Raw genomic sequence first — 26,070 nt, 5'->3', positions numbered from 1 at the left:
CTATATTCAGACATAAAAGTATAATACAGTATGGGGAAAATTAAACATTTTCATTTTCCAGTGAGTTTATGCTATAGTCTGCGCTGTTGATATGGCAAAGGCCCTGGTTGCAGCCCTTAACCTGCTGCTGGGGAAGCCTGTATCATTTTTGTCACAGTCGTATGTCAAATGAAGGGATTGAAGTGGATTAGGTTTTGAGGGCTGTTCATTCCTAGAAACCTCTGATAATTCTCATTAGACTTATTTACATAGATATTTTAATATATCTCCTACTCAGCTTCGCAAAGCATAAGTGCTTCTCTTGTCTTACCAGTGTGGTCAATGACTTGTGGAAAGTTTTCATTTGCAGAGACACTATAAAGAAACAAAAGTATTGTGAGTCAAACAATGTGTGTAAATAAATTGTACTGATTTACTTTATAATTAAACAGATGAGAGCATATACAAGTTAGGTTTTACTAAGAGAGAACTTTTAGAAGCCAATAAACAGTCAGGGACTAAAGTAGTATTCTATTTTGTAGTTTTAAACTGATATATAGTTTTTAAATGATAGGATAATATTTCAAGTACAATTAAAATGAAAATCCCTACACCCCCTCCCCCGCCGCCCAGGCAGGATTACACACATTGTTTTCATGGATCTTTGCAAGAGAAATGTACAAGGCGCACACACAGAAAAAACACTTACAAGAATCCAGAGTCCAGCCACTGCTGAATACTTTCTTGTTTGGAATCTTCTACAAATAAGAAAGAACAGATCAGTTAGTCAAAGCACAACCAGTTAAAAGGACATTGCCCTGTTTACTAAGCCACCACTCAGTTGCTGTATTTCCCACATATTTAATCACGTTTCCTTCCATAAGCATATTCGTTTTTTTTCCTGAAGGCAAAACCTCCTGTTTTCCATGATCAGCCTTTCCTGAGAATGAATTGTAAACTCGTCAAAAGACTAACTTCAAAAAAGAAAAAATGAAAGAAAATGTGAGAGAAAAGAAAAACTACTGAAGAGCAAGAGATGTCAGAATAATTTTTAAATTACCTGCTGTGAATACAAAGGGTGAGAAAGCAGTAGAGACTTTTGTCTTTCTCTTGTTGGATATAAATCACCACAGAGCCTCTCCTTACTGAATCACGGCATTTACCTAAGGCAGCCAGCCAGTGATGGTTATTTGCAAGGGGTTCTCTGCCAGGTTAGAAACCATATTTGCATTCATTCCAGGGACAAATTGCACTAGAGTCCCTGGATTGCCAAAGGCACCCTGTGTTAAAAAGGCACCAGTCTTTTAAGGTGGATCTTTATCGTTGACTCAACAAACAGCCAACAGGCAAAAAGGAGAGGATGTAAAGCAGCATTTTCTGTTAAATATTTGTTTCCATTCTGCTTGGCTACTGTGTACTCAGGGCTGATTTTGTTTGACTTTATCCTACCAAATAGTGAGGTACCTGAATTATCCCCTTACATGATGTCAGGTGAACCATAAAAGCCAGGTGGACACGGGGGGTCCATATTGCTCTTCACTTGAGCTACTGTGAAGAGTTAGAATGAATCGGGTGATGGGCAAAGAAGAAAGACCGTTCAACAGTCACATAATGGGGACAGGAGGTTGCTGGAAATTATTCTCTTACTTTTTACTCTTTAAATGATTAAAATTTTTGTCAATGCCTACTGCAGGACCCAATAAATCAGTCTTTTAATAAAATGTTTGATGACCTGAAAGAAGCCTCATGCCTGGAGCCCACACAGCTTCAAAGTCCTGGGGACTTAGGATGAGGGATGTTGGAGTGGAAAGGAAGCAGAGTTCATTCATTAATTGGTCCACTTCTTTCAAGGAGGTCTGTGTTCTGAATGCCTACAGCAGAAGTCAGAAGGGTCCATTTCATAAATGTTTCTGGCATCATGCCAGGAACACTGGTATATTCAAAGCCAAGTACTTTTGTTCCAAATTCACCTGCCCTTGGCCAAAAGCTCTGGCATCTCTCACTACTCACAGAGGAAGGTTTTCGAATAGCCCTGAGGGCCCTCCTCACCCAGCATGGGGATGGTGAGATTCCGGCTTTCCTCCTCGGGGTCAGGGGGCAGCCGCTCATCCAGTGGAGCCCACACACTCTTGGTGCACCTCAGGAGCTCTCTCTTGCTCTTTTCCTGGCCTTCTTGAAGGTTGTCAGATCCTTGTGACTTCTCTGCCATCGTAGGAGAGTAATTCTGCAAACTAACTTAAAACACAAACAAATCAGACACAATGAGTTCAGCTCCTGGGCTTGGCTCAGTGAAAGGGAGAAAGAAGGCCAGAATGCCTACAGTCAGATGAACGATCCAGCTTCACAGTCATACATGAACCTGGCTTATCCCCCTGAGCCAAGCTCACTGTCTCAATTCAGTGAAATACTTCCCTCTCTGTGGCAGGGCAGCTGGGACTTAAGTGGCCACTTGAGTCATCAGACCAAACGTACCCTCTGGGGATTCACTTTGGTGGTCTGGGATGTAGATGGAGGGCAAAGAAACTCAACCTGAGGGCACACCCAGTAAATAGCCTTCAAATTTATCCAACAGTTCTATCTATAAAATTATTTTTGAGATCCAAATGTTGGAGAAAAATGAGGGCTTTGGCAACTCATCGGCTTGGCTGAGTCCCATTTCTGCAACTTGTTGTGTGGCCTTATGTAAACTACAGAACCTTTCTGCATTCCCTTATTTCCAAACTGGGGATACACTCTACTGAAATTTAATAACTGTTAACCTCAGTGGAATGCTTATTATGCGCTAGATTCTATGCTGAATTCTATACATTCATTACTTAATTTAATTGTCAATGAAGGAGGTAATATAATTGTCACAATTTTATGGTAAATTGAAGAGCAGAGATATTAAGTTGCATGTCTAAAGCCAAACAGGCAGCCAGGACTCAAAGCTAGGAACTGGATTCCAAGCATGTTCCTACGACTATGCTATATGTCCTATTGGATGGCTGATCTGTGTCCCCTTCATTAAAATATCCTATTTTAATGAATTTAATATATTCATTAATATCTTAATGAATACATATATATTCATTAATATCTTAATGAATACATATATATTCATATATCTAGAATATAATGAATATATAATGAATATATGAATAAATATTCATATAATGAATATATATATAAGATATTAATATATTCATTAATATCTTAATGAACATATTATGCACCTGGCATGAAAAGTAACCATTGTCCCCATTATTTAACTTGACCTTTATGAACATTCTGTAAAACTGGCAGAGTAAGAGCAGGATACAGCAGGTTAGAGCAGCAAAAGAAATTGTTCAGTCTCTGCAGACTATAAGCAGCATAAGAACAAGGGCCATTCTCTTACTCATTTACGTGTCTCTAGAATTTAAGTGAATTTTTGGCACATAGTAGGTGTTGAATCAGCAAATACCAAACTAAAACAGCAAAGCAAGGTTTCAAACCACACTTTCTGATGCAATTACTTCCATGACATATGCTTTAATTTGCATTCATTTATTCTTCAAGTTTAGAGAAATGGCCAAATAGCCAAACACATACTTCAGTAGCATTTCTAGGATCCCTAAACTTATGCATAATCACTGATCACATGACATGTAAATCATCATTTCTAATCTGTTTGCAACAGGCAAACCATTCAGATTTATTACAAATATAAGTATTTTCTTTCAAGTATAGGTGAGTATTTCAGATGCAACTGGTAGCACAGTTTTCTTACGTGTTTTATATATTCAAATCCTGTCATAAATATATGTTTATTGTTGCAATTGCAAATTAATAATTATGATGACTGTCAATTTTATGTTAAAAAACAAAAACTAAGACATTTCGATAAGTTAAAAATTAAGGGAAAATATAGATAGATATATTTATATTAGCGGTCAATATTTTAGCCAGTTAACTTTAGGAATATCTGCTGTTAGCAAATTCTAAAAATTTCAGTAATAACACAAGACAAAATAATGCAGATTGGATTATATTCCTAACCTTTAGAGAATTATTTGGTATACTAGAATTCATAACATTAAGCAAAACGACCTTTAAAAGTCTCATTGAATTTTTAGTTATTTAGCTTCACATAGGTTTTGGGTCTTTCAGGGAGACAAAAAAAATCTCTTCGGCAGTGCCTTGCATCTTGTGAGCGTGAATGACAATGGCAGCCTCAACACTGACAGTGCAAAATTTCACAAGGAGGAAAAAACTCCAAAATCATGCTCAGCAACATCCATGAAATATCAGATTCAATAAAAGCTCAAATGGTTTGAAGAAAAGAATAATGTATTACAGAAAAATAAGATCCCCCAAATACTCTCACTCCTTCACTGACTTTGGCTGAAAGTGCTTTTCATTTAGAATGGTAGAGTTTGCATTGTGGGGGGAACAAGAAGCTATCAAGTAGCGGATAGTACTCAAATTGCTGCTTCTGTGTCATAATGCCAAATTTTAACTTAGCAACTGCTTTTCCAAATATAACACTGGAGGAATTGTTAAATTTTTAGATAAAAGTGCTGCTTTATTTGTATGTCCTCAAACTTTCTTCTTACAATGAATCGCATGCTTGACCTCAGCCTCCAGCCTTACACAACCAGTAAGGATATCCTGTCTGCCAGCTCCGCTGTACTTGGCCAAAGAGCAGGAAAAAGGCTTGCCAAAGAAAATGGGAACCCTTGCTAAAGGCTAGGGTCAGGGACTGGTTCATAAAGAAAACCTCTTTTGTTCCCATCCCATTGAGTGGATGCCTTCCAGTTGGTAAACAAACCTGCTTCTGGAAATGAATTTTCTAAAGCTTGAATGGCCTTCCTTTGGCATTCACTCACCTGACCACCAGAGCAGCCCTTCAGAAGGGGACACAGATCAGGTGGCATCCTGGAATTGCTCAGTGGATAGACAGGGCACAAGTTATGGCATGTGACTTCCTGCAGACTTCTCTCGTTACTCCATCCATCCCAAGGACCATTTGGAACCCAGTTCTTGCTATTTCTTTGACTTGGCCCCAGGAGGAATCCTCATTCTGGGTCACGTCATTCTGTGCCTGGGAAATCCAGTACTTTCTCTCTTTTCAAATCCCTTCTACTCTGATTTCTATGCTGTCATTAATCCTTATGTGTATAAAAAACTTCTACTCGTGGGAAATCGCATGTAGTATCATGTTTAACTAAAAAATAGAGGATGCAAAATTATATATGCCCTAAGAAATCAATTTTGTAAAAACAACAACAACAACAACAAAAATGCCTTGAAAAAAAAATAGCAAAATCTTATCAAGGTTTAAAAATTTTTTTAAATAATCAAAATGAGAAAAAAAGACTTTGTTACATTAATTCTACTTCACATTTTCTTAACTTGAGCAAATTCAACTACACATACCCGTTTTCACTGCAAAGCTTTAAGGCCACAATGAAATCATAAAACTTGATGCTTTGACACTTAAAGCAATGACAATGATTACATTCTTGTCCTCTGAGGTTATTTCACTTTTTGTATCTTTATGCAAACAGGTTTTCTTGCCAAACCGGTTGTTCATACCGGGAGAACAGAGACTGTTCACAGCACCTTTGATCCAAGTAACTTAATTGCTTGGTTACTTAGAAAAGAGGAATTCAGTTGGCTTTCTCAGCTTTCTTGGTTCTTATCTGGTTAAAAGAGCAAATGCTTTCAGGTCAGATAACTCTGGATTTTAATCTCTGCCCTGATGCTTTCTGACATCTTGGGGAAATTTTCAAGCTTTTCTGATAATCTATTTTCTCATAGATAGTCTATAATGGCTATGAAATAAACACTTTATGGGGTTGTTGGCAAATTTTAATGAAAAATATATCCAAAACAAGCATCACTCATATTGGTCAGTTTTCTTTCTTTTTCCTTCTCTTCTGTATGTTGCTTCTTATCCTGTCAGGAACTCTCAAGTGAAGAAGAATCACCAATCAGTGCAATCATTTTTCTCATAGAAAATAAATTTGACCCTGTTAGTTTGTGGGTAAACTGTGTTGTCTTGAAATTACTTACTTTGGATGATTGAGAAGTAGGTGGATTTGGGAGAGGGAGAATAGAGTATTTCTGTCACCGTGACAATGCGGATTTTCCTAAGATTAGTTAGAAGTGCTTATCAGAATCTTGAGATTCCTTCAATTGTAGACCAAATTTTAAGGTTATAATTATAGCCTAAGCTCCACCGTTGGCCACCATTTCTGAATATACACTGTGGTCAAGAAGAGGACTGCATAATAGGAGAACAGCCCAAGCCATTCTGCATCCAAATGGATCTCTAATACCATCTCTACACCTCATCCAAGGATCCTCATTGTCACAGCCTCTGTTCAGGCCTTCCTAATATCTCAAATAGTGTCCAGGCTTACCTTGTTCCCCTTCCTACTACATATGACTTCCCCAAGAGCAGCACTGAAGAGAAGTCTACATAGATCCATGTGTTCCATTAAGATCTGCCCCTTTTCCAACCATGATGCCACTCATGGAATTTTATAAAGAAAGTCTCCAGAACCCTTTCTATTCTCAAAAAATTTATTATCACAAACCTCAGTTCCACTCGTATTACCTACACAAACTAAGAGACCAGTCCTGGGAGGCCAGCACTCTCAGAGAACTAACTCATCCTTCCTCCCCTGGAAGATGACAGGAGTAATCACATCACGCTGTTGGGCCGTGCACTTGTGGCAGTGAACATCACCTCATCTGGTCCAATCTTCCACCCTTCCTGGAGACTCTCCCTATGCCTGTGCCCTCTGGAACTCATGCCCTGTCACCTACCAATACCTCTTCAGCCTAACCTTTTCAATGAATATCCTTTCATCTTCTTTCTCTAACTAAAACCTGGATAGGGCTTCTCAAGCTATGGCCCTTTCATTTCTTCCTTAAAAAATCTGTACTATAGTCTCCAAGATAGTGAAAATTTCTTCTATGATCTTTGTTGCTGCTTCCAGACCTTGTTTCCTCTGTCCTTTGAAACATATGCCATCAGACTACGTAGTCATCAACATCCAGGGCATTCACTTTCATTTACTGAAAATGTTAGGATAGTATTTCTGTCATCTTTCTGGAAGATTTCATTATCAATGTAGATGACTTGCCTAAATAAGGCCACTCAGTTCAATGACCTGTTCATTTCCCATAATCTTTCCCTCTACTTGATTCCTATGGTTGTACTTCACTGTAAGAGAACACTCTCCAAAATCCTAATTTCAAACATCCTCGTTCACCTTCATTCCATTTACAGACTTTGCTTGGGGACCATTTTTGTCCTCCTTACTGGATCATACCCTTTAGTTTACAATACACTTTAATGTGACTTATCTGAAATTTATCCTCCATGTAATAACCTTGAATCCCTCTCCAACTCCTACCTTAGTTTTTTATTAAACCAATGATCATTTCCAAATTCTCATTTTCAAATCTGGTCCAGCAAGTGAATTTCCTTCATACCAAGGTATTCCCTCTTACTTAACGTTTCCTCTTGAATGTCTATACATTTTGTGCCACACTGAATTCTTTATTCTTTCCTTGGCTTCTTCTTGGCCCTCCCATATCCCTACCTTTATTCCAGTGTGCTTCATCTCAGTTAACAGAGCCTATTCAGGCAGTTGCTTATGCCAAGAACTTATGAGTCTCCCTTGATTTCTCTATTCCTTTCATTCCCACATTAAATCACTTAAAAAAAAAAAAAAAAAAAAAAAAAAAAAAAGGAGCCGAAATGGTTTGGCTGTGTCCCCACCAGAATCTCATCTTGAATTGTAGTTCCCATAAGACCTGTCATGGGAGGGACTCGGTAGGAGATAATTGAATCACAGAGGCAGTTACCTCCTTGCTGTTCTCATGATAGCGAGTGAGTTGTCAAGAGATATTTGTTTTTTTAAGGGGCTTTCCCTACTTTGCTCTGCACTTCTCCTTGCTGCGACCATGGGAAGAAGAACGTGTTTGCTTCTCCTTCCACCATGATTGTAAGTTTTCTGAAGTCTCCCCATCCCTGTGGAACTGTGACTCAATTAAACCTCTTTCCTTTATAAATGATCCAGTTTTGAGTATCTTTTCATAGCAGTGTGAGAACTGACTAATACAGGAGCCATTAAAATATATCTCAGACCAACCACCTCCAATGCTGTCATCCTAATATCAGCCAGAACTTGGAGTCTCGCTTGGATGACAGCAAAATGCTTTCATTTGCAACACTGTCCACACCTTCCCTTCCCTTTATAACCTACTTGAGTCAGGATGCTAGTGGTCTACTTTCACTTCTTATTATTCAGAATTTTGGGCAGCATTTGATGCAGTTAACTATAATATCCTAATGAAAATAATCATTAAATTTGGTTTTTAATATAAACCTCTCCTACCTTAAAGCCTTTTTCCTCAAGTTTTTTGCTGATTTTCTTCTCTCCAACCCCTGCATTTTGAGTGATCTATACCTCAATCCTAGCCTCCTTATCTTGTCTACCTGCATGCCTCCCTATATGAGTGTAAATTTAAAGGCCCCTCTGTTATCCCATAGTTCAGTGTAAATCACTGTTAAGATATTTTCACATGGTTTTATAAGTAATGTGACACTGTGTTCCATTTATGTTTAACCATCCTGGGATTTTCTTCAGAATAGAGATCTTAGCATTCATGTCATAATTGCATGGAAAATGTACTCAATGTATATTTGTTGAATGAATGACTATTTAAATGAATACTAACAAGGAATTGAGGAATACCAAGGCCAATCTGGCTACGGAAAGGTTCAGGACAGTTTGGTATTTAGCAGTTAAACAACATATCAGAAAGCACATACTAACCAGAATTAGGTACACAGAATCAGAAAATATAGCATTGTAGATCTGAATTAGAAAACCTGTGAGATTATACACACAGACACATACATGCACAGACATAGACACACAGTCATATGTAAACACACACGCACACACCTCATAATCTTTCTCTATTTTGAAGCAAAATTTTCTGAGTTATCACTTGATGCCTGCTTCTTCTGTCATTTTTACAAAGACTATCTAAGTAAATACCTTCTTTTACCTTCTCTTATGTGCCTCCCAACAGCTAACAAGCAGATGAAAAATCTTAATCCATTACCAAGGAAACAAAAAAATTAATTTATTTTTAATTAATCAGTAAATAGTTATCAACTGGCTGAATGACATTGGGCATGCAGTTTCAAGTTTTCTTGGAATGTAATTTCCTTTTGCATCATATGAGATAATTAGAAAAAAGAAGATATTTCCATAGGTTTATTATTCTGTTTCTAGCCTCCACATAGACTGCTTAATGTTTGGCCAATGGAGCTGATATTTTAAAGACATTTTAAGTTGTAGTCATCAAAATAATCAAAATAAGAATAATAAAATATTCCTGTTACTCAAAGGTTTGGAAGATCACTCAAAAACTCAAGCAACAAAGTCAAGCCAGGAATGTCCTTCTGCTTTCCCTCCGTATCCAACAAACACTTGCAAAGATTTCCAAATGATTCAGTGAGGTAGAGGCAGAGCTTGGGGAATAGAGCGTTCTGTCAACACTCTGCTGGGAGGAACAAGCAGTCTGTGATGACTTGCTCTGTGGGTGGCTTCCTCCCACCACAAAATATGTGAAGGGTGCTCACTCCTGCCATTTAGGAGAAAGCTGGATTTAAAGGCAAGGCAGTTGTGCCCAAGCTGGAACCCAAAGTTAGTCTTCCCGGAGTTGGAGTATTCATCTTTTACTGGTAAAAATAAGCAAAAAACTATCAATTCAAAGACTATATATACTGCTTCTTGGAAACTTGAAATGACTTCAAGACTGATAACATTGGATAAACTGATTCATCTACTGCTAGCCCTGTTTCAGTCCCTTTTCAACTTTAAAGAGTTTTTTTCTTTTCTCCATGATTTCCCTCTTTATCCACCATTTCTCCTCTTGCTGTCTCAACATTTGCTTTGCTTCATCTTGGGGAGGGGCAGTGAAAAGTGAGAGGTCATCTGTGATAGACCTCTCATCTCCTATTCCAACATCACTGCAGTCCAGGTTTCTTCATGGACACCATATTCTAGATGCACAGAACCACTTGTTCCCAGATGCATCATCCTCTTGACCCTACTAAATTCAGATCTTTCTATAAGCACCAGTCTTCTCTTCACTAGATACTGTTTCATTAAATAGAACTTATTCTAATATAGAAACTTCCTTCTTTATCACTTTCCACCCGACTCTAACCTACTGCTGACACAGCAACCTGTATAGCCCCTTATTGTAGCCTCTTCACACATAAGTTGAGAGGCTTATTTATACCTCTACCTTTCCCACCAACTAACTGAACTCCTGGAAGGCAATGACCATGACTTACTCATTTTGGTATTTGTGCTACATAGTCCAAGACATAGATAAAAGTGGATGATTAGCAATAACTGTTCAATGAATAAATGATTACTTCTAACTCTGGACTCTGCTCTCAGTACATGGGAATTATGACTTACTTTTTTGTAGTCTCTATCATGTCAGGCACAACATCATATTCTAGAAGTTGCTTATAAAAGTAAATTATATAAATGAGCTATTAAATCAATAGATTCAATGGCATCTACTAATTCAATTTAAATATTTGAGTGTCTACTGTATATAAACAATCTTTGAAGGAGCTTACATTTAATTACAGGCAATAGTTCTTACAAACTACATTATGAGGCAGAATGTAATATGTATCTTAAGAAAGATACAAAAGAATTATTCTCAAATACTAAAGAAGAAAGTTTTTTACTTGAGGGGTACAGAAAAAGCTTCTTAGAAGAGGAACCCTTGGTTCTGGCTCGTGAAGATAGGATTATGAATAAACAGGCAAACTTTTCAGACAAGAAGATTGAAATACACGTGAAACATTACAGCACAAATTTCACCAAAGGGCCGCTAAGCAGTGGCTTTGTGATAATTAAACATATGTTCTTTAATATTTAGTTTAATGAAATAACAGGTCATCTTCTGTGATGGTTACTTCTTTTAAGGAAATTTTTAGTGGGCTCTGTTGCACCTGCCTTCCATGTACCTTTTCTATTATCTTTAAAAATAACTGGTCAACTAGGAATCTTCAACTTGATAAAAAAAATCTACAAAAAATCTATAGGCAACATCATACTTCATGATGAAAACTAGATGTCCCACTAAGATCAGGAACAAGGCAGGAATGCTTCATCTTACTACTCCTTTTCAACATTGTGCTAAAAATAAAATAGAACACAATAGAGAGCCCATAAATAGACATAAAAATAGTCAGCTGGTCTTTGTTAAAGAAGCAAAGGCAATACAATGGAGAAAAGTAGTCTAACAAGTGATGCTAGAAAAATTGGACATCACATGCAAAAAACTAGCTCAAAAGTTAGCTAAAAATAGACTATAGACCTAAATGTACAATGCAAAACTATGAAACTACAAGATCACACAGGAGAAAATCTAGATGCCCTTGGATTTGGCAATCAATATTTAGATATGACACCAAAGGAACAATCCATGAGGCAAAAAAGTGATATGCTGGTTTGCATCAAAATTAAAACTTTCTGTTTTGTAAAACACAGTGTCAACAGAAAATGAAAAGGCAAGCCACAGAGTGAGAGAAAACATTTGCAAACCATTTATCTGATAAAGAAACTATAAACTAAAATATCCACAGAGCTCTTAAAGCTTAACAGTAAGAAAACAAACAGCCCAACTAAAAAAAAAAGAGAGAGAGAGATAAGAGATAACACACCGAAGAAGATACACGGATGGAAAATAAGCATATGAAAAGATACTTACTTTATCATCAGAAAAAATGAAAATTTAAACAATGAGACACCACTAAACACCTATTAAAATGGTCAACAACATTCAGAACACTTGAAAACACCATGCTGGCAAGGATGTGGAGCAAGAGGAACTCTCATGCTAGTGGAAAAACACAATATTAACAGTACATGGTGAGCAGAAGCATCATCATCTTGGCCAAGCACTGCCATTTTAAGTTCACCTTCATCAAAAACTGCCTAAATCCAAAGTGCATTAGCCTGATGGTTAAGGTCAGCATGACTATAAACCACAAATAACATCTCCTACCAGAAACATTCCCAACCCCTTCCCAACCAGACACATGCCAGCCCCGAGATAACCTGCCCACTGGCTAGAGAGATGTCAGTCCAAAGATAACCTCCCCTCCAACCAGACATTCCAACCCTGCCATAAACTTCTCCCCGACACAGAAACATTCTGAGCCTGTGATAAGCTCTCTTGCCCTGAACCCTTAAATAATCTTAGTCTGTAAGAGAATGTTTTCCTGACCAAAATCAGCAAGAAGCGCCTCTCATGTTTATCTCCAAAATAAATCTGTCTGACTGTTGAGCCACTTTTCACACTTCTTTCCTCTTTAACTCTTACATTTGGTGCCAAAACCAGGGATGAGTGTTGGGGGTAGATCTTTTGCAACCGGGGAAGCAGTGGACAGCAACTGACTGTCCCACTAGATCCTGAGTCTGGCCACCCATCCATCTTGCCTCTCACTTCACTTTTTGAGCGATTTGCATGAGGAGGCCAACTAACCTAAAGGGGCCTGCAAGGCTCAGGCTGGGGCTACTCTCCAGCAAGCCCTCAAAACCCTCAAGTCTCAGGAATCCATTTCTGACCACCTGCAATAGATATTTTGCTCTCTCCTCTCCTCCTCCCTCACCTCCCTTCTCTCTCTCTCTCTCTCTCTCTCTGTCTCTCTGCCTCTCTCTCTCTTTTATTTCTTCCTCATGCAGCTTCAGTCCAAGAGGCCCTTTGCTATTTCCAACGGGAATATCAAACACTGGATACTAATCCAGCCAACCGGTAAGCTCTTCCCTCCCCTGGCTTTCTCACAGTACCCAGGAAAAGTCAGTTCTGCCACATTGGTCCTCAGAGGACCAGTGGGGCTAAGCTCGAAGAAATCTTAGGGACACCCACTTCTTATTAATGAAAACCCTTCCTGGGTCTCCTTCCTCCAAAAACCCTTTTGATCCTGCAGATGAAACCCCTCCATATTCTCATCCCCCTGTATCTGTTTCTTGCCTGTCCAAACCCTCTGTTCCAGTGGCCCCTCTTGCCCTCAGCCTTCAGCCCCAAGCTCTGCTCCTCCTCCTTCTCCATCCGTCACCCATTCAAAAACCACCTCTGCCATTCTTCTTTGGGAAGTGGCTGGGGTTGAAGGCATTGCTCGCGTTCATGTCCCTTTCTCCATGTCTGATTTGTCGCAGATTGAACAGCCTCTGGAATCTTACTCTAAATATCATGCCCCTTTTTCCATGTCTGATTTGTCACAGTATTGAACAGTGCCTGGGATTTTTCACTGAAAATCCCTCTAAAAGGCCTATGTAACAAATAATTATTCTTGCTACACTGTATGCAAACTATTAAGCCAAGTATAATAAAGCAAAGCAGTCCTACCACGATTTGTCTTTTAATAAAAATGAGAAACACATGCTAAGCCTGGGTTAAGTTCTCTTGCCCTGAACCCTTACATCTCTTAGTCTGTAAGAGAGAGTGCTCCAGACCAAAACTGGCCAGAAGCCCCTCTAGGTTATCTCCAAAATAAACCCGTCTTTGACTGTTGAGTGGCTTTTCGTGCTTCTTTCCTCTGTCTTTAACTCTTACAAAAGTAAAGTTCTTAATTATATAAATAAGAAAGTGCTCTGTTCAGGAAAACAAAGAAGTAGCTGGCAGTGAAAAGAGTTAAGCCAGCTCCTATGTCTAAATCTTCTTTTCTACGTGTCTTATTTACAGAGGCAAATGCTAGCAGTAATTTTTATTCCTCTGTAGTCAGAGGTGCCACCATGCTTCCTCTGTTACTCTGATCGTAACCATGAAATCTTAAGGAATAGAGAGACAGGAAAATATCTTATTCCTTATAAATGATCACAAGACACTATATTGTATAACTTTCTATCTTACTGATTACATGGTGAAGACAGCCTGTTCTCAATAGAACTCACATATGCAGAAACAGGTTACTGATACATTGTTGAAAAGATTCCTGCGTTAAGTCAGGCTGACTTTGATAAACTTAAAGTGCTTTCCAACTTTGAGATCCTGTCCTAAATGTGGAGCCCTAAAGAGTTAAAAGAAAAATGAAAGAATGGCCTTATCTGGGGTAGAGAGGAGTAAATGTTCTGAGAAATTGGGTCAACTGCAAAAGACCCACTAGCGCCCAAGTGACCTGTATCAGTGTTCAGATCACAGCCTACCTGTATCCAGGCATCCTGTTCACAAGCATTCAGCCACCTTATAAAACTCCCCTCCAGGCCCTTGTTCTTGGCAGACAGACTTCCTTTTGCTGTCTTGCCCATTGTATTCTTGCAGTATATTTCCCCTTTTGTAATAAATTTGTCCTTGTAAACTAATTCCTGTCTTGGTAAATTCTTTTACCCCCATGCTTTGGCCTCAAACAGTCACTCACCTTGACACTAAAGATCCTCACTAATCATTTCATGGAAGCAATCCTAAATGGAAGCCTACTTCTTACTACCCCAGATTTATGACTAGAGGCCACCACCTCAGCTTCAGGCTCTTGTTAGGAGCCAAAGAGAGGGAGCCGTCGTGGTCAGTTCCAGCTACATCTATTTCCTTGCTTGAGATACTTTTGCATGACCAATCAGTTCCATATCTGGAAAGCAGCAGCTTCTTCCATCCACTTATCTCCCCATTCTCAACATTCTTAATGACTCAGGTTTTGCTAATTAGTCTCTATTAGCAAATTCAAAGCAACTTGTCCTTACCACTGCAGGAGACTATGAAGGATAAGAAGAATAGAATAGGGAAACACATATGATATGTATTTATGATACATAATTAATAAACAGCTTGGTAGATGGCTCAGAAACAGCCAAAGGAATACTGGCAATACCTTGGCCAAATGGAGCCCTGGGTTTAAATGAAGTCACAGACCAAATGTGACTACTAGAATGGGGGGATGTCCAGCAAAAGAATCCTCACTGGGTGACATGGATATGGTTCAGAGGTATTTAGAATATAGAATGAGTAGGTTATTTGGAAGCAATGAGGTAAGAACTGGTTTATAAGCACAAAATACAAAGTTGAGACATCTTTGTCTCACTTCCAATTATAAGGGGAATCTTTTTTATTGTATCATTAATGAGATGTTTTTTGACATGAAACTTTAAAATATCTCTTAATCTATCTTAAGTATTTTATTAGTAGTTTTCTACATTTTTAAATAAGTAAATGCTGGTTTATATCAAGTAATGTTTTTCTACCAACATGATCATAAGATATTTCTACTTTATTTTGTTAATGTAGTAAATTATATTGGTTGATTTTCTCAACATTACACAAGTCTTGCAATCCTAAAATAAAACCCACTAGGCCAGGATGTACAAAAATTTACGTATCTCCATTGTATTCAATTTGCTAATATCTTGCTTGGATTTTTTTATTCCATGTTAATAAAAGATATTGGCCAGTATTTGTTCTTTCTCATAATGCTCTTGTCAAATGTCAGTAGCAAAATACATTGGTCTCATAAAATGTTTTGTAAAAGATGTCCTCTTTTTCTATTCTCTGGATAGGTTTAAGATTGTGGGATTTTTTTTCTTAAATATTTAAAAATATTCATCAATTATGTCATCTGTACCTTGATTTTCCTTTGTGGAAGGCTTGCAATTATGTATTCAATATTTTAGTTAGAATAATATTCAGATTTTCTATTAATCTGTATCAGTTTCGGTAAGGTATGTTTACTGAAAAGTTTCCTAATTTTAATCTAGATTTTCAAGTGTATGACATAAAGTTGTTCATATTATTCTCTTATTTTTTAATAATGAGGAGGATTGCCAATGCTCTTTAATATTTTATTATGATTCCTAAAATTAGAGATTAATTTCTTCATTTTTAAAGGGAGAATCATAGCCTGAGTAAATCTAGAAATTGTTTAAATATGTGCCTTAAAAATTTAAGGATAACCATTAGAAAAATAGACATACATTTATTTCTTTCAATCCTTTAGAAGTTAAAAAAAATAAGATTATCAAAAACAATAAAAACTAACAATCAGATCAACAAATGGCAGAAATTGGAGAAGATAAAGAAATGGGGGAAAATAGAAAATACAAAATTACATGACAACTATAAGTCTTACTATATGTGTAATAATAAAAAATATAAATGAGTTCAATTTATGTATTCAATGATAGACAATCTCAGATGGGATTTTTTTTCAAGTACAACCTACAGCATTTATAAAAGATAACCCATGAAAAAAAAAAACAGACTTGAAAATGAAGAAAAATATACCTCAGAGAAATGCTTTCAAAAATACCTATGTCAATATTAATATAAAATAAAATTGAATTTTAAGTAAAAAACATTTAAAATGGCAGATGTATACATCACATTATAAGACTATCCTCATTTTTAAAAGATAGATAATGAGCTTTTGTACCTACCACATAATTTTTGAACATATAAAGGTAAAGAAAAATAAATAGAATGGAAATTGAGAATTTAAGTCAAAATGAGAGTTTTTAGTACAATTGTCCCAGAATTTGATAGATTAAGTAGAAAAAAGAGTGAATATAGGTATATCATGTTAAATAAGCATACTTTTTTTTGAGAAATATATATGCATATGCCTATAAATTTGTACACAGAGAATACTCATTATTTAATATTTTATTATGATTCCTAAAATTAGAGATTAATTTCTTCATTTTTAAAGGGAGAATCATAGCCTGAGTAAATCTAGAAATTGTTTAAATATGTGCTTTAAAAATTTAAGGGTAACCATTAGAAAAATAGACATACATTTATTTCTTTCAATCCTTTAGAAGTTAATAGTCCCTCCAAAATGGACTATTAATAAGAAATCATGTATATATTAGCCCAAAATTAATCTAAAAGTATGATGAAGATGAAATTTCAAATCAGTGTTAAAAGAATAAACTATTCAATAAATTGTCTTGTAATAAGAAGATACTCATTTGGAAAAGAAGTATTTAAATCTCTACCTCACACTATTGACTAAAATAAATTCCAGACGAAATAATAAGGGAAACTTCAAAATAAACAAAAACTACAAGAAAACATAGAAAAATGTGTTTATGACTTAAAGTAGAAGAGCCCTTCTAAATCAAGGTAAAAATTCAAAAAGATTTAAAGCAAAAGATTACTAAATTTGGCTATATCAAAATATAAAAGCTTCCAAATAACTAAAGACACTGTGTATAAGTAATGAGAAAAGCCTAAACAAATAAATTATAGATAGAATGAAAGAATCAATTAAATAAACTAGAAAAGTGATAAAAGTCTAAATAATACCTAGATATCCAAATGACTAATAAGCTTATTGAAAAATGCTTAAATTTACTTGTAATTAGGGAAATAAAAATGGTTTATAGAAATTATAAGGAATAATAATAGCAACTGGACCAAGAGATAGACCAGGTGGTGAAATTATCAGACAGGGACTTTAAAACAACTGTAATAAATATGCTAAAGAATCCAGTTGAAAACACAGAAAATATGTGAATAGAGGGGACTTCCAACAGGAAGATGAAAAATGCTGAAGAAATACACAAAAAGAATGCAAGACATGAAAAAGAATGTGGTACTAGAAATGAAGAATTCTTATAATGAGTATAGCAGCAGACTGGATACAGCAGAGGAGAAAATAACTGAGCTTGAAGATGAGTCAGTAGAAATTATCAAAGCAGAACTACAAGGAAAAAAAGATTTTCAAAATGGGACATAACACCCAAGATCTAATAGAAAAATATCAAGTGATCTTCTGTGTTTTTGAAGCCTCAGAAGGAGAAAAGACAAAGAATAGAGAATAAATATTTCAAATCATAATAGCCTGGTATTTTCCTAAACTGAAGAAACATATTAAACCACAGACGCAGGACACTCAGCAACTCCCAAGCAAGAAGACTACACTGAGTTACACCACAGTCAAATTTCTGAAAATTGAAGATAAAGAGAACTATCTTACAAATATCTAAAAGAAAAAGACACATTACACAGAGAGGAACAACAAATAAGAATGATCCTTGATCTCTTAGCAGCCGAAAATAAGGCCAGAGATAATTGAAAGACATATTTACCCTTCTAAAATCAAAACAAACCACTGGAAATCAATGTGAATCTATAGCTTTAGAGCCAGTTAAAATATTCTTCAAAAATAAAGGACAAACAAAGCATTTCAGATGTTAAAAAAAATGCTGAAAGAATTCATCTTCAGCAGACCATATTAGAAAACAAAGTGCTTTTAAAAGACCTTTAGGTTGAAGACAAATTATATGAGTTAGAAAACTGATTTAACAGGAAGTAAAAATTTGACTTAAAAAAAGCCTTAAAAGTTATTTCCATTATATTTAGGAATACACACACACACACACACACACACACACACACACACGTATACAGATATGGTACATCTATATGTATACATACATAATTATTAATTATGTATCTATTGAATCTATCCACATGTAATCCAAGTGATAGATAAAAATACATTTAAATTTAATGATTGGGTAATATTTGCAAGGTACTATGAGATTTACATATCTGTAGAATCAAAATATATGGAAACAAGAGCATAAAGGTAAGAGAGTGATGTTCGGAAGTGTACCATTATAAGGTTTTTACCTTATGAAACAGTATAATATATTTTATTTTATTTATTTATTTTTTATTTGTTTTTTGAAATAGGGTCTCCCTGTATCGCCCAGGCTGAAGTGCGATGATGTGATTTCGGCTCACTGCAACCTCCACCTCCTGGGTTCAAGCGATTCTCCTGCCTCAGCCTCTCAAGTAGCTTGGATTACAGGCACCCACCACTATGCCTGGCTAATTTTTGTATTTCTAGTAAGATGGGGTTTCACAATGTTAGTCAGGCTGGTGTCGAACTCCTGATCTCAGTTGATCTGCACGTCTTGGCCTCCCAAAGTGTTGGGATTACAGGCGTGAGCCACCGCGCCCGGCAGTATAATATATTTTAATGATAGATTCTGAAGTTAGGCAAATCTTATAATCTCTAGAACTGTGCTGTTGACAAGGTAACCACTACCCATATATGGCTATTTACATTTAAATTAATTCATATTAAATAAAATTAGACATTCAGTCCCTTGGTTGTACTAACCATAGTTCAAGTGCTCCTAAGGCACATATGGCTAGTGGTCTACTATATTGCACAGTGCAGTTTGGAATGTTTCCATCATTGTAGAAAGCTTTATTAGACAGTGGTACCCTAGGGAAAACACTAAAAAATAAGGAAAAAAATAAGTTTAAAAGACCATAAGAAAAATCTTAAAAAGTGAAGATAAAATTTAATTTTAAATTATGTAATTCAACCGTATGTTCCTATTAAGACAGAAAAAGAGGAACACAAATAAAAAATAGATGAACAAATAGAAAGCAAATACCAACAGGGTAGTATTTTAACAAAACACGTCAATAATTATATTAAATGCGCCTGGGACAAACGCCCAACTACAAGACAGGGATGGTCAAACTGGATAGAAAAAAAATAAATTATATGTTGCTTATAGTAATGAACTTTAAATATATAGAAACAGAGAGGCTGAAAGTAAATGGACAGAAAAAATGTGACATGCAAACACTAAGCAGAAAACTGATACAGCTACATTAATATCAGTTAAAGTAGGTTTCAAGACAAAAACTATTAGCAGAGAAAAAAAGAAATTTTATCATAATAAAAGTCAAATCAAGAAGACTCAATCTTCAATGAAAATACAATGAAATAGCTCCCAATGCCATGAAGCAAATATTGACAAGACTAAAGAAGCAGACAAATCTAATTCACAGCTAGAGGTTTAGCATCTCTCCTGATAAACATGAAAAGTAGACAGAAATTCAGAAAGAATATAAAAGATTTGTCCTCATGGGCATTTTAACCAAACACTCCACCAAGCAAAATACAAATTCTTCCCAAGTGCACATGGGACATTCACCTAGACCAGCGATCCCCAACCTTTTTGGCACCAGGGACTGGTTTGGTGGAAAACAGTTTTTCCAATGGAAGGAGGGATGTGGGGGTGGCAGGGAACGGTTTGAGGATGAAATTATCCCAGCTCAGATTATCAGGCATTAGAGTTTCATAAAAAGCACACAACCTAGATCCCTTGCATATGCAGTTCACAATAGGGGTCACACTCCTATGAGAATCTAATGCCATGGCTGATCTGACAGGAGACAGAGCCCAGGCAACAATGCTTGCTCACCTGCCTCTCACCTTCTGCTGTGTGGCCTGGTTCCTAGCAGTCCAGGGACTAATACTGATCCACAGCCTGGGAGTGGGAGACCCCTGACCTAGACCATATACTAGGCCACAAAACACATATTAATAAATTTAAAAATATCAAAATTATACAGATCATATATTCAGATAAAACATCCTTAAATTAGAAACCCTTAATAATGAAGTGCCTAAACAATTCTCACATATTTGGACATTTAACCATAGCAATTTAAATGACCAGTGTGTCAAAGAAGAAATCACAGAAAAAATCATAAAAGATTTGAACTAAAATATAAGGGAAATACAATACATCAAAATGTGTAGAATGCAGAGGGAGTAATTAGAGAAAAATGCAGTTTAAAATTCATATATTGCAACACAAGAAATTTAGAAAACAAATGACTCAGCATCTATTTTAGGAAGACAGGGAAAGAAGAAAATTCCAATTCAAAAATTTAACATGTGTAAAGATCAATAAGATGTCAAAACAGATAAAGTAATTGTATTTTTTTTTTTTTGCGACGGAGTCGCTCTTGTTACCCAGGCTGGAGTGCAATGGTGCGATCTCGGCTCACCGCACCCTCCGCCTCCCGGGTTCAGGCAATTCTCCTGCCTCAGCCTCCTGAGTAGCTGGGATTACAGGCACGCGCCACCATGCCCGGCTAATTTTTTGTATTTTTAGTAGAGACGGGGTTTCACCATGTTGACCAGGATGGTCTCGATCTCTTGACCTCGTGATCCACCCGCCTTGGCCTCCCACAGTGCTGGGATTACAGGCCAGATAAAGTAATTTTAAAAGTCAACTGTCATATCTTTAAAAGTCTCAAACAATTGATAAAATCATTTTATATCAATTGATAAAAAGAACAGGAAGCTATCACAACAGATTCTGTGAGTGTTAACAAATGCAAACATGTTATCAAGGAACTTCATGACAATACATTTGATGAAGAGATAAATTGAGAATGTTTTTTGAAAACTCAACTGACTAAAATTAACATGAGGAAAAAAATTATTTTTTAAGAGCTTTGTATCCATTGAAGAAATTGAATTTGGAATTAAAATCCTTCTCATAGAGAAACTCTGGGCCCAGATGTCTTCAGAGATGAATTTTACCAAAAGTTTAAAGAAGAAATAACACCAATGTCATACAATTTTTTTCTGAACGTAAAAAAAGAAAAAAATTCTTTTCAATTCCTTGTATAACTCTGATACCAAAACCTGATAAAGATGTTTCAAGAAAACAAATTATAGATCAATATTCTTAATAAACATAGATATAAAAATCTTTAACAAAATACTAGCAAATAAATCCAGCCATATGTAAAATGGATAACCCAAGCAGGGTTTGCTTCACGAATGTGAAGCTGGTTTATTATTAAAATATCTGTGCAGAGATGTTGTGAATGGCTGAACAACTAGCACATGTCTGTGAAGTAACCAACTTGCTTGGCCAGCTTGCTAACACATCATCTTGTATCTGTTTTGCATTTTTTCTGTTTTTTTTCCTCACCCTTTCTACTCTGCAAGTGCATTTCTCATAAAGCATTAAACACTTTAACAAATCAATGAACAAAATTCACCATCATGACAGAATAAAGGAGAAAAGCCATGTGATCACTTAGCAGATGCAGAAAAGGGATTTAACAAAATTCACACACATTCATGATCAAAAACTCTTAACAAGCTAGGAATAGAAATAATTCCTCAAACTGCAAGGGTATCTGGAAAAATCCTACAGCTAATACCATACCTAGCAATGCAAGACTGAGTACTTCCTCCTCAAATTGCAAATGACACAAGGATGTTTGCTCTCATTTCTATTCAACATTTTTCAGAATGTCCTAGTTAGGTCAATAAAGCAAGAAAAGAAATACAATTAGAAAGAAAGAAATAAAACTGTCCTTATTAATGGACAACATAACAAACAGAAAATAATAATTTTTCTTTTCAATTTCTTTTCTTTTTTTAATGCAGAATTATTCAGTTTTAAATATTCAAATACTCAATATTAAAACTGTTGTTACTATAAACTTCAATGTCACTAGAAAATGTTCATGATACAATAAGCATACATACAACAAAATAAACATGTTATAAAATTACATATATAACATATTATCTCCAAATGGAAAGGAATTAGGTCAGAATGCCAACAGGGAACTTTTCTTGGTGGATTGGGATGATTATTTTCTGCCTGTCATAAATTTGTTTAATATATTACTCCCCTGGCATCCATTTTTAGGCCTGATGTCAGTGTTTAAAATGCAGACATACTCTATTACCTTCAGCTCAGTTAAAACTTATCCTTATGTGGTTGTTTGCAATGTAGCCCTCTTGTTCCTCATCTCACTGACCCCAAATCCAACACACCCCACAGCTGCCAAGATAAAACCTAATGATCAACATCAAAGTCATGTAAATAAGCTTTCCATTTTGTGTGTGTTTTCTTCAAACTAGCCAATTCACAACCCTATGGGAAAGCCTAAAGAATAACACCCATGGATCTTAATAAAGACCCACAGACTCCCTCTCTCTGTCTCTTGCTGTCTTCTACTGGTTGAGCTCCCTGGGGGCTTCCTGTAGGCCTCCCGTGAGCACCCCTAGCTGGGGACTTGTGAGTAATACATTTCTTCCATTTCATGCATTTTATTTTTACAGCTTCATGTGTCTCAGCTGACTGACACACCCAAACCTAATGCTCCCCCAGTCAACAATCTCCTGAAAAGCTGCTATCTTGGCTTATGGTCACTCAAGAGAGAGACCTCAGAACCAAATTAGAAAGAAACCATAACAACAAAAACCATAACACTTCCTCATATGCTCCTGAATTTCTTAACCTTCTATCACGTTTATGAATTATTTTTATAATCAGAAAATTGGGTACACTTAAAAATATTTTCTTTTGTACTCTGTGATATATTTCTAAGTATTATCAAAGAAAATGTAATTTTCTCTGTATTATTTCCTTCTTCCTAAAATTTATCAACTTGTTTGATTTACCTTTGTAGTATATGAAGATCATCTTGTAACTCTGCAAACTCTGCAGGATTTCCAACATGCCTAAATAATGCTCTGATATTTTGGTCAGTGCTTTCCAGCTTTTTGGATGTGCAGAGCAGCTCTGCATCCAGCTCCACCTGGGCTCCCTCTAGAGTCCCAGAGGAGCCTGCTCTGGGTGATGACCAGCCCTGCTCCTGAGGCAGCCCCAAAAGACAAAAGATCAATATCTCCCAGAACATTGGATGCCCACTTGAACAGTACTTATAGAGAAGTTCTGAGCAAGGCTAATCAGGCAGCACTCTGGTGCCTTAACTAGCAGATATAGATTCTACATGTTATCATAATCATGATCAGTTTCAATAGCTAGCTGGGAAACTGATTAAGAAAAGCTCTTATGTGTTTCCATTATGAAACAAGTAATGAACTCTGGACTTGTTATAATTATTTGGACTATTGCTTCCTTTTTTTTAAGTTTGAATCCCAGTATTATACCATTTCCCTATTCTGTACAATAAGACAATGATAATTAGGTAAGTTGTCAATGAAAAATTACAGTGAAAGTTTACAGGGAGAAATGAATGATTTTTCTTATAACCTTCTTCAGTTTTCATCTTTTAATTAAAATGTCTTAGCAAATATAAATAAAAGGTGGTTACATGTGAATTTCAGATCAAAAAATGCATTTATGGGCATAACTATTTATAACTGTGCCCCATTATTTGGGACATGCTTATACACCCCCAGATATGCTATCGCTCTAAAACTCAAAAGTCATTAGGCAGCCTAAATTTTACCTGGCAACTCCATCCAGTCAGCTTTCTCCATTCTGTCAAAAGGAGATATTTTTACTTCTATAGTGGGTAAATACTACGTAGCTCCAGTACATCAAGTTCAGTTTTCATATTCAGTCAATTCACTGATTAATTAAAAATGAGAGAGTTCATTTCTTTAGCTTTTTCTTAATGAATTAAGCCGCCTCGGGTAAGCAAGAAAGACAAAAAAGTCCTAAGTACAAATAACAGCAATAAAAAGAGGGAAAATATAATTCCTGCATCACTCCTCAGAAACATTGCTTGAACTGGTATTCAGAACATAGAGGTTATAACGGAGCAATTTTGAGCCTAAAGCATTTTCATCCCCTGTGTTTTAGACCTTTCCGTGTTAATAGCAGCCACCGAGGCAGTCCTGGGGGTAAATGAAATCATCTAGGCCCGAATCCGTGACAATTAGATCACTTCATCTTCTTGCTAATAGTTTTTCTTCCTAGGAATCACCCAGTCACACAGCTGCAGGTAAAGAAGTTTCAGAACATGCCATTGCTGCCCTTTCATTCCAACTGAGAGAAAATGAGAACAGAGAGCTAATACCCCCTCCCCCACAGGCTGGATTAAAAAGCCAAACAAACAAATTACAGGAGTTACTGTACCAGAATAAAGAAGTCTCAGCAGAGAAATGGCCTTGCAACTTGCTGTAGTTGGCATCAAAGTATGTGTGGAAGTCTTGTGTGCCTTTTTGTCTCCTTGAATGTTCCAGCAACTAAGACTACAAAGCCCTTGTCACCACGGGACTGTGACCTAAGTGTCTATCTGCTCCTATTTAAAAGTTGGTCATAGGAAGCCCAGTCTATTTGCCAAAAGCCATGGTCAAGTTGAGGGTAAAGAAACAAATTGATTCTCTCTACCCGCTTCTCTACAAGAAAGAAGGCAGTAAAAACGTCATTAGGAATGGCAGGAGTTATTAGTAACAGCTCCTAGACTCAAAGGAAGAGTGCGTGGGGAATGAATACAATGGTTTCAGTTATGCTTTTATTTCTACGAAACCTCCTGCTGTTCCTTTAATGCCCTTTGACCTGTTGGCAGGTCTGAATGCAGGACTGGAATGCACTTCACTAAGGAAGTAAAGCAAACTTGTCTTCATTTTGTTACCATGGTTATGGCACTGTGTGTTACCAACCCAGTGATTTGCATTGCAAACCATCACTGGAAATGAGGACAACAGAACTTGATATTCAGGATGGAGAGATTCAATTCACTGGAAATTCTACTGGAAATTTCAGAGGGACCAAAACATACACATACACACATACTCCTGAACCCATAAAGAAGCAGCCCATATTGTGAATAAGAATTAACCAAGTCAGTCTTATATCCATAAATCATTACCTATGAAGTATGTTAGTTGAGAGACGAGGTGATTTCACAATAGGAAGATGAGTAGGCACATCATCTTCCTCATTTTTTGAATTAAATTCTACTGTTACATTCAGCATGCATTCTTATATATGACATAATGCTAAAGCACTACCTAAAAATAATTTTTTTCTTGTTACATGCATTTCAACAGTATCTCTCATTTTGATAAGCTGCATTATTCAAGTTTACAATGATGGAAAAGATCTTGTGCATTTCAAATTATATTTAAATTCAAACAAAGAGAAACCCCAATATGAGAAAAGATAAATTGAAAGTGCTGAGATTAAAGAGCAGGGGAAGGAGGGGAGGAGCCCTCATTAACTCTTTCCTCTTCCTCTGTGACCTCTCATGAAGTTTCTCTTCAGGGCTCCCAGCGTCAATGAGCAAGATATGAATACCTTCCTTCTAGCCCTAGAAACTAGCCCTCAGCCTATCCTGGGAGATCTTGCTTGTCTCTTAAGACTTATTATCGCTGCCTTCATCACCAGTGACTGAAATTCTGCCTCTCAGGAGCCCAGGAGTGTGTTGAGGCGGACGTGATGAAACAGCCCCCTTTTCCTCTTGTGTTGTGTGCTGCCTACTCAGCCCTGAGAAGACCCCGACCTTGTCTCAGTATCCACCAGGATG

The 26,070-nt window shown here is 36.6% G+C and overlaps 1 protein-coding gene across 7 annotated transcripts in view; it reads right to left on the bottom strand.

Moving 5' to 3' along the window:
• Positions 1-25,032, bottom strand: part of ITPRID1 (ITPR interacting domain containing 1) — a 112,643-nt gene extending 87,611 nt beyond the window's left edge. For 2 of the 7 annotated variants that reach the window (XM_037737951.1, XM_037737952.1), the window contains exons 1-4: positions 24,678-25,032; positions 1,990-2,214; positions 689-734; positions 311-354 (exon numbers count right to left, since the gene is read on the bottom strand). In XM_037737951.1, coding sequence (XP_037593879.1) covers positions 311-354; positions 689-734; positions 1,990-2,214; positions 24,678-24,732 — 370 coding nt within the window. In that variant the 5' untranslated portion in view covers positions 24,733-25,032. Of the gene's footprint in view, positions 1-310; positions 355-688; positions 738-1,989; positions 2,215-24,677 lie in introns of all 7 variants that reach the window. The other 5 variants (XM_037737953.1, XM_037737954.1, XM_037737955.1 and 2 more) reach the window with 5 other exon arrangements.
• Between the last annotated feature and the right edge of the window lie 1,038 nt (positions 25,033-26,070).

This window comes from Cebus imitator, unplaced genomic scaffold, assembly GCF_001604975.1.
Source record: "Cebus imitator isolate Cc_AM_T3 unplaced genomic scaffold, Cebus_imitator-1.0 Scaffold45, whole genome shotgun sequence".
Taxonomy (NCBI): Eukaryota; Metazoa; Chordata; class Mammalia; order Primates; family Cebidae; genus Cebus; species Cebus imitator.
This window is presented reverse-complemented; position numbering and strand designations above follow the sequence as displayed.